The following is a 9,111-nucleotide window of genomic DNA, read 5'->3' as shown; positions in this document are numbered from 1 at the left end:
CTGTCATCCCAACTGCTGTGGCCAATGCTTCCTATTAACCCCACAAATTTGGGTTTTACGCTGTCAAGAATTGGTCAGCCCCTTGCTTTGCTCCAGTACAAGATAACTCAAATAGTTATGAATGAATTCTCATCAGTTTCTGCCCTCCCACCTTGACCATAAGAGGACATTGAGCAAAGATATCCAGGCCTGCACCCAGAAATTTTCTAGTTCTTAAGAATTTGTCACCATTTCCAGAAAAGGCGAAGTCCAATCTTATGCTCAATTGGTCTCTGCTCTCTGAGTGCTCCCCTGTTTTAGGGTATAAATTGTTACAGCGCTAAGTAAACCAGGGTCATGTTGAAGGTCAGGTGGGGAATGTCCTTGCTGTCGGCTCAATGATAACATGTTAGGGAGTGGCTCTGTCTCCTGGTGCTAAGTCATCAGCAGGGCAAATGTCATTACCCGTATCTCAAACATGGCTGAGTTCTCTGGCTCATGACGTCATGTGGTGGGAAAAAATCAACAAACTCTATTTCATGCAGTATTTATTTAGGCCACAGCAATGTATTTGTTGGTTCTTTGATTTGTAAGAAAAAAATATGAAGTGACAGAGAAAAAACAGGACTAGGCATCCTATGATAGCCTTGAATGCTATGATAGGAACCATGAAGTCAGCACACAGGGTTGGTTTGTGATTTACACAATGAATTTTGAACTCTAAATCAAATCAAATCACTGCATTGATAGTTGGAATAACTGTAACATCTATAGGAAGAAAAGGGCTTTCCTCATCTCACTCAACTTCCTCAACTGCTGGGGGCAAAATACATTGTATGAGCATTTTGAAGTTGATTCATAACTAAATATTTCTTATTTTTCTTTGCAAATCAGATGAGCAATCTAATTACAACATAGAAACAAGCCACTGGTAAGAGAGTTCCCAAAGTTTATTTACATCTGGAATCAGAACACAACCTGCACCAAAGCAACAAAGCATTGAATAATAATATTATATTACAGTAGATTCCTCACCATCTTATATGACTCTCTGGGTGTCATACAACAAATGATCTAAGCCGTTTTCTCTGTCACTTTAACCTGTACAAACTATAATGGCTTTCAAAATACCAAGTTTATAATCATACGTACAGCAAGAGAAGACAAAGCAAGAAAATGATGTGCTATTTTGGCTGTTAACAAAATCATTTGTTTCTGAGAGAGACTGACAGGAATTGCTTTATGTCAAATCATCCTAGAAATGTATTGATGCCTGTTGGATGTTTTGATAGTGTGTTCTGTCAAACCTAAACCTATGTAGGAATATAGGATGTCAGAACGTATAACTCTCTTTACCCTTGCAAGGAACACACTGGGGCAGAAATAGGTTAACTCTGTGAAACCTTGTGTCCAAGAAGAAATAAATAAAAGGGCAAGCGAGCTTTGATAGCCTGTGGAAGAATCTATAAATATCCCCAGAGTGAACTTCCGTTGTGTGTTCTGGTATAAATATTTGTCAAAATCTATAAATACCAGTGAGAGTTTCAAACATATGTAAGAAAAGCTTTTTTCTCCTTCTACCCAATGTGTTCTTGATATCATGTGTGCAGTTTTATTCCTTAAGAAGAAGAAAACATATTATAAGCAATACTGGTCCTATCAAGACCTCTATGTTGTTTTTTTTAAAGGAAAGCACCTTTGCACAACTCCCCTTCCTTATTCTTGGAGCACATAATCAAGTCAGCAAAAAACACCTCTCACTATGGTACATATGGCAGATGACTCTCCTGATAAATTGTCTGATAATAAGCTGACACATTTTCTTTTCAAGTTTAACAAAATCTAGACCTGTTGCCCCTCCCCCAAAAAATGTGGACGTGGCCTAACATCTAGGCAGTAAGTACAATATTGTGGGTCTCTCTCTACATTTGCTAATAGCAGCAGGAGCTATGTACACATGACACATCAGTTTTTCTTTGTACAATCAACATTCTCTAGGGTTAACAGATTTTGCTTTTAAATTATGCAGTCTTCCACCACTTCCTCAAGCGTTCTTGTCAGCAACTTTGCAGGAATGACTATATCTCTCTTTTTACACTATAAGACAGGTGTGTTCCTTCTCTTCTTGAGATTCAAGCATCGTACGTGGCATCTAAGCGCCGACTGTCCCTCAAATCACTGACTCTGCGTTCCTATAAGTAGTGAAACATAATCTCTATACAGTCTGTGTCCCAGCATCCTTTGCACGATCACATGACCACGCAGCTCTTTGTCCTGTCGCCGCGGAATTCCCTCAAGTCCCTCATGCGACTGTCCGAGCGGCTCTGCCTCATTTTTATGGACACGTGTCTCTTCGGCGTGCGCTGCCGCAGGGCCTTGGTGAGTTTGCCCAGCGCCGCGAGCGTCGCCATCTCAAACACGTCCCTGATGCTCAACTCCGACGTCTTTGCCGAACACTCCACGTACGCCACTGCTCCGATCTGCTTTGCCACCGTCATTCCCTGGGTAGAACACAAAAGAAAGATACATTAGGAATCTAGACACGCAAACTGTTTCACAGCAAACGAAAAGAATAGATGAGATGAGAGCCTTATGTCCCATTCTAACGTCCATTCAATAAATTTAGAGATAAAGGGGATAAGAAATACATTTAACCCTTGTCCTGCTGGCATTTTCAAATAATTTGATTTCTTAACCACGTCATAGACCCTTGCCTTCTTTGCCCTGTGGTGGCATAAGTACTACTACTAGTTACTTCTGCATTCATTGCATTTTGCTGCGGTGTGATGCCTTGCACGAGAAATACATGTAACATTACCTCCAAATTCTACATATACAGGGCGCTATGTAGATGGTACTGTATGTGCAACCCATATACTAGTACTGTATATATACAGTATATGGGCTCTGCAGGACAAGGGTTGAGACACACAAATAAGAGACTAGTCGCTTAGCTGTGTTCATATTTGGTGAGGCTAAATTTCCAATCTAATAGTATACCACAGAGGTTACTGTCGCATAAATGTGAAATACATGCCAGCAAAATGGAACAAGGATTTGTATTAGTGAGGTTTTCCTTCTATCAACCCAGAAAAAGGGTTTTCATAAAACCTTTCTGTCTAAAAATCAGTTTTAGCTGCTGATTCACCCACAGGTCAGACCACATCAGTAGGAAATCACTGCAATTTACTGTGAGCCACTCCTGGCTGGGACATGTATATAGAAAGTAATCATGATATGCAGCAATGCAATATAAATGCAAACACAGCAAACCAAGCCTGCAAAAGGATGGTCTTGTTTTTACTGTGCTGTGTAAGGTTTAACCTCCAGTGATATGATACACAGAAATTCTATTACAGTATACATGTTTTGCCCTTTTGAAAGGAAAACATCAAATGAAAAAGTTGAAAACAAATCCATCAATCCTATATAGTTTTGCAGCACTATAGAACCCAAAATATATGCTGTGTTAACAGTATTTTGACTGTCTCATTAATTATGCTGGTATAATAGAAGGAACATAACCGTTACATATTTTACAAATTCCAGGAGGACCAAAGGTTCCAAAGAAAGGTCACATTGGGTGAGTCTACATGACTCCAAGGGCCTTCTGAAATCTACCAAGACCAGCAGGTCCCTAACCAAGGGAGGGGCATGCACCAAACCTCCAGTCAATCTTCCAATCAGGTAGGCGTGATATATGACCTTGGGCCTAGCAGCGTGACCTTGACGGGCCAAGAGTGTTGCCTGAAGGAGCGTAATAAACTTGAGAAACACAAGCGAGAGTTATGGGGGTGGCTGGCAGGGTTATTGGGTGCTTCTTATTGACTATGGATCACAATTATTTGTCCTTATCCAGACCACAGGCTGTTCTTTTATTCATTCTTAGGGAATAATGAATAGGGAATTTGTGAATAAGCAAAATTCAGCTCCAACACTGTCTATGTGGACTGAATTGTTAACAGTTAAGGTACCAATAAGCAGCATCTTGGTTTAAAATGCCATGATAGGTATAAAGTACAGTTGGTTGCCTCATTTTGCAATATTTCAGTGAAAATTGCCTTCTGCAGGAAAGTTTTCAATAAAAGAACAAAACCATAAACTTTCCCACAAATTATTTAAAACACATCACATTTCAGGTAATGCCCAGTATCGTATTGCTAGAAATGTTATGTCTGGCCGTTATGTTACAGTTTTAAAGGTTAAAGCAGTAAAAAGGACTGTTAAACAGAGCTATAAACATTTTGGTCTCTTTTTACGATTATAGTTGGTAACATTTCTTGAGTTGAAAAAAAGTTTTGACAAAGCACCAGGAAACAGCTTCTATTATCACTGTATCACAGCCTTGTTTTACACCCTTAATTCACATCGATTCAGTCCTTTTCCGATAAATGACTAACACATAATTGGAAAATTGCTGAAATCCCCACTGACGCCAAATAATCAATTTCTAGGCTGCCCAGTTCTCTACTGATCCTTTAGCCAATATTCTTGACGTATGTTCCGAAAAACTCATTGCGTAAGTCTCAATCACAGATGTCATTTTCTACGCTATTACATAAAAACATTAAACAAAGTTCTGAGAGTGGCCCGACGGCCTTCGAAAAACAGATAAACCTGAAAATTGGATGATCGATCAACATGGAGTTTCTCATCAAAGTCCACTTTCCCTTGGGGCCTGCAAAACTTTTATTACATTGTACAGCACAGCTTCAGAAATATGACTTCCTTGAGGCGTGAGCTTGGCCATACTTCTGCAAAGCCTCCCTGCAGTCATGCTTTAATTTCTACTACGACTCTGTACCCGTACAAAGTCATTTATCTTAATCCTTAAAATACCATCTTGCAGTAACAGTCGAAGTTCCATCCCAATTTTTCTTCATTTTCCAATATAGCTGATTAAATCAGAAACAACCTAAAGGTGCTTCCTTTGAAGTGTAGAAGAATTGCAATAGATAATGATGTTTGGTGGACTGAATAAATGAGACACTATCCTACTGTCGTCCTTGAAATCTCCGTTGCTCATTACTTATAATCAATGTCTTTTGCTTAGCTACAGTTCAGCAACAAATTCTTTTGAAGTCGCTAAATGGAAGGTTCAGCCTGCCAAATTCCACACAATCAATATTTCACTGATGTACGCAGCTATCTGCATGGCAATTATCCAGAATTATTGGTGATTCTTGGCAATTTTGTTTTTACTACATGTATCAGTTGTTATACATATGTCCCATTATTATAGACATTGACTTCTTATCTTATCATGGTACAGCACTTTGTCCCTGCTTAATTGTCTCCAGTCTACAATTCTCCAGTCTACTTAAGAGGCTTAAGAAGAATATGACAAGAAAATAGCAATGTTAATCTTATATTAAATGTTGTTCAATCTATCATAAATCATTTATCATTATGAGGCATACTGGACCCAACATCTCTTCTATTTATACTGCTTGCTGAACTTTTAAGTATATGTGGGTGCGCAATATTGTACAAAATAATTGCTCTCTTAAACACTTATCCATTTTCTTATCCTACAAAACAAAATGATCCACATGGTCGTGAAAGGCTTTTCAATTTCTAACAGCCTTGGAGGAATGGGCCAACCCTGAAAATGACTGGTTCTAAATCTTATTCATATATCAGTTGCTAAATCCCGCGGGGCAGCCGCCGGTTTATTGCCTGAGACAATATGGCAGGCGAGATAGGGCTCTCCCTCGGTTCACTGATCCGGAGATACATCCCGCTTAGTACCAGCTGCCATTAACGGTGATATATCTGATCATAATCCAGCCATGGGAGCCGCTCTTCCAACAAAACTGCTGCACACGTAAGCTTGAGTGCAGACACCAATTTGCGATAATTGCGCCGTTGCCTGTTACGGGCAGGGATACAGCGGTACTAGAATCACATGCTCTTAGAACAAAATTGATCAAGAGCCGCTCCGTATGCGAATTGAAAACTGGAAAATAAGTCGGGCTTACGCAATAACGCAACCGTTTGATCCCGTCTTTGAAGAGTTGATATATATAAGACTGTATTACTGCTGCCCAATTGAGCAGACGTTATCAAAGTGAAACGTTATTGGGGACCGCTTGAATGTGAATCAAGCTCCAGATACAGGTATAATGTGGCTCTCAACTGCCGTTGAGTTTTCAAGATTAGAAGGCCAGATCGTTTCTTGCCAGCAGGGTACACATAACAGGAGACAATCAAAGTTGCAATACAATTTTGCTGACTTTTCTGGGCCATCGCCCACAGTTGTGATATGCTGTTATGAGTTCGGCCATTTTTGTTCTCATATATCTCTGGCTATTTCCAAAACCTATAACAGTTTTTCATATGGCAGAGTCGCAAATGGTTTCACGAATCCTGCAACGTTTTGATCCTGAGGGAGAAGGTCAAAATCTTCCCCATAATTCATATTATACAACTTTTCACTCAGGGGCCATCTCAAAAGGTCTGAAAATCTCAAACAATATTTACTGGCTTCAACACCGCCAATATTTTCATGAATTGACAAAAACTGGGGGTTTGGGGGGTCTAGGGTTTGGGAGCTTTTATGTGCTATTTTCTGATTGCATATAGACAACATAGCCGGTCTGGTTGAATTACGTGGGCTAATAATAATCAGAAAACAGCCGAAGACCACCAAATCCCCAGTTCTATAAGCCTGCTACAGAGGCTAATGTGTTGCAGGTATTGTTATCAAAGGTATGCTCTGTAAAGCGTGCTTGATAAACTACAAATTACTCCATTGGCAGTCAATCAACTTGCTTAATCAGTTGATTACAGGAGGCATATTTACACTCGTTGACATTGTGAACCATTAGAGGGATAAATCAATGGGTCTACTGTACAGTCTGTACAGTTGAGTAGCTGGGTTACATCCATCAATGCCATACACATGTACCTGCCTCCTTCTACCTCTGCTAGGCCTAGCGTTCATGGATGGAACCCAGGGTAACGTTCTTTCTTTCTTTTGGGGTGTTAAGGTAGCCAACATCAACTTGCTGATGATTCTGCTACACTGTAGAGTTGGGCTGTACAATTTGGACCATAAAAAACTGGGCCATGCTACTACTCTTTTCCAAAAGGTGTGGTGGCTTCTTTAACGTGTGTGGGGTGTGGCTCTCCCCAACACTTCTATTTGATGTCCTATCCGAGGGACGTCCCTAACCGACACTAGCATTTGAGGGTAACTAGGTACATGTACTACATGTATTAACGTTACTAATGGCCTAGCCCCATGCTGTAGTGCTTACACAACTGTGTGGCCCATGGGCTATAGAAACGGAGATAGTCACTGCCCTATACACTGAAAAACGAAGATACAGGTGGTTTCTGCTGACTGCATGATCGGGAACAAAATTTGATAACTGACTATAACTTATAATTTGTTACCACAAAAACTTACTTAGTACAAGTTTACACGTAGAAATTGGCCTTTCATGACCTAGAAACTGAAAATTTCTGGTATTTTTTAAAACATTCTTGCTTCTGAGCAAACAAACTAATAAAGAGACTTTTCTTCTAGTGACAGTGACTCCTATACAACTGGTTACAGGTAACGGGAGTTAGTAGTACTATCTAGTCTTTTGATTATCCTGTAGCCTGGTCCCTGACATGGGTGGACAGCAGTTGACTACTCTGTTTCCAAGCGACTCTGTCCAGCAGGTCACGGCCACTTTCTTAAATGTCCTCCTTGACATACTCAATGATTAGCGAGTAGAATACAAGTCTCTGAAGACAGTTTCCCAACAGTCTCACTAGCTCGTTTCGCACCATGTGATTCTCCTGTGTTTTGTATTGATAAATGGCCTGGTTTGACAAATGGGGAGCGTTAAGTGTTGTCATTTATACTGCTCCCGGGGGAGCGCAACCTTCTGTCTAAATGAACCTTCAGAATCGCTTTCCTGGGCGAGAAGTGGGCAATCCGGGCAGCCGCGGACGGTCGGGAGTTATCATCCTACCAGAGCGCCAGACTCGCCGACTCCAGCGGCCCATTACCGTCTTCCGGAGCCACGCCGCCATGTCAGGACGGTGACTACAAATGCGCCGTCACACTTTTATGGTGCACTAAAGTTAATTGAGGAGTGCTGGCTTATCATTACTCACGAATGGAAAAAAAATGATGGTTACCTCATATCCAGGGTATTATCTAAGCAGATGCTAGGAGGGCTGACTGTACCTGTTTCTCACTACATCATCATCACTACAACGTTGTTACTTTATGATATGTACCAATCTATAATCAGGATATACTGTCAATATTCACAATGGTTTTAATCTTTTTTTCTCAATTTTTCAGTGACATCTCTTTTAGGTACATTGTATTGCTACTCACTCACTTGATACAGTATTGCAGATTTATTTCTACCACGAAAATATCCTTTCAGAAAGTTTCCCCACAAAAGTCCCCACAAAATAGATGAATTTACAGTAACCTGATGGAATGCCTTCATGCTGCATTTAGGAAACCTTGCTCTGGTCCTTGGCACACCTTAAGGAACCATCTATCATCACTAATTATTTCACTCCATACTTTAGTATGGAGGGAAATACTGTTTTTACTGATGATTCTCCTCCTTCTTCTTCTCCTCCTGCCATTTCTTTAAATTGATTCAATTCCTTCATTTTTGGGCCAAACGACCTGGAATTTCTTATAAAGGTAGAGTGGTTAAATACCCCTAGGCGTTTTTTTATTTTTTTGATACAAGCTTTTACAATCGTTTTATTTGCGTTTTTAGCTGTTCCCATAGGAAAGTACTGTGGGGCGTACGCGCGTGACGTAATAAGAAAGGAATTCGGGGGCGGGCCCAAATATGGGCATATGCAAGCATGCAACAGGTGTGGCCATTTTTGTAAATCTGGCTGTTGATTGGCTGATGGCTAATTGATTTATTTTCTACCACCTACGCCTGGTAGGCACATTCTTATGTTTGTTTACAAGTTTGGCCAGCGAAAAGGAGTGTTGTAAAAGCGGTGGAAACGTGATCTAGCTACAGCTACAGGGCTATTTTCATCCAGCTAGCCAATTTCTCCCATGAAAAGACCCTGTGTTAATTATTTCACTCCATACTTTAGTATGGAGGGAAATACTGTTTTTACTGATGATTCTCCTCCTTCTTCTTC

General features: G+C 40.4%; 1 protein-coding gene across 1 annotated transcript in view; it reads right to left on the bottom strand.

Moving 5' to 3' along the window:
• Nucleotides 1–916: 916 nt before the first annotated feature.
• The window catches only part of LOC109478724 (rho-related GTP-binding protein RhoN-like), a 46,898-nt gene continuing 38,703 nt past the window's right edge, over nt 917–9,111 (bottom strand). The window contains exon 5 of the mRNA XM_019780438.1: nt 917–2,480. Coding sequence (XP_019635997.1) covers nt 2,229–2,480 — 252 coding nt within the window. The 3' untranslated portion in view covers nt 917–2,228. The remainder of the gene's footprint in view (nt 2,481–9,111) is intronic.

The sequence above is a fragment of the Branchiostoma belcheri genome, unplaced genomic scaffold (assembly GCF_001625305.1).
Source record: "Branchiostoma belcheri isolate BF01 breed outbred unplaced genomic scaffold, Haploidv18h27 scaffold45, whole genome shotgun sequence".
NCBI classification, from domain to species: Eukaryota; Metazoa; Chordata; class Leptocardii; order Amphioxiformes; family Branchiostomatidae; genus Branchiostoma; species Branchiostoma belcheri.
The sequence above is the reverse complement of the archived record's forward strand: the minus strand, read 5'-3'. Positions and strand labels throughout refer to the sequence as shown.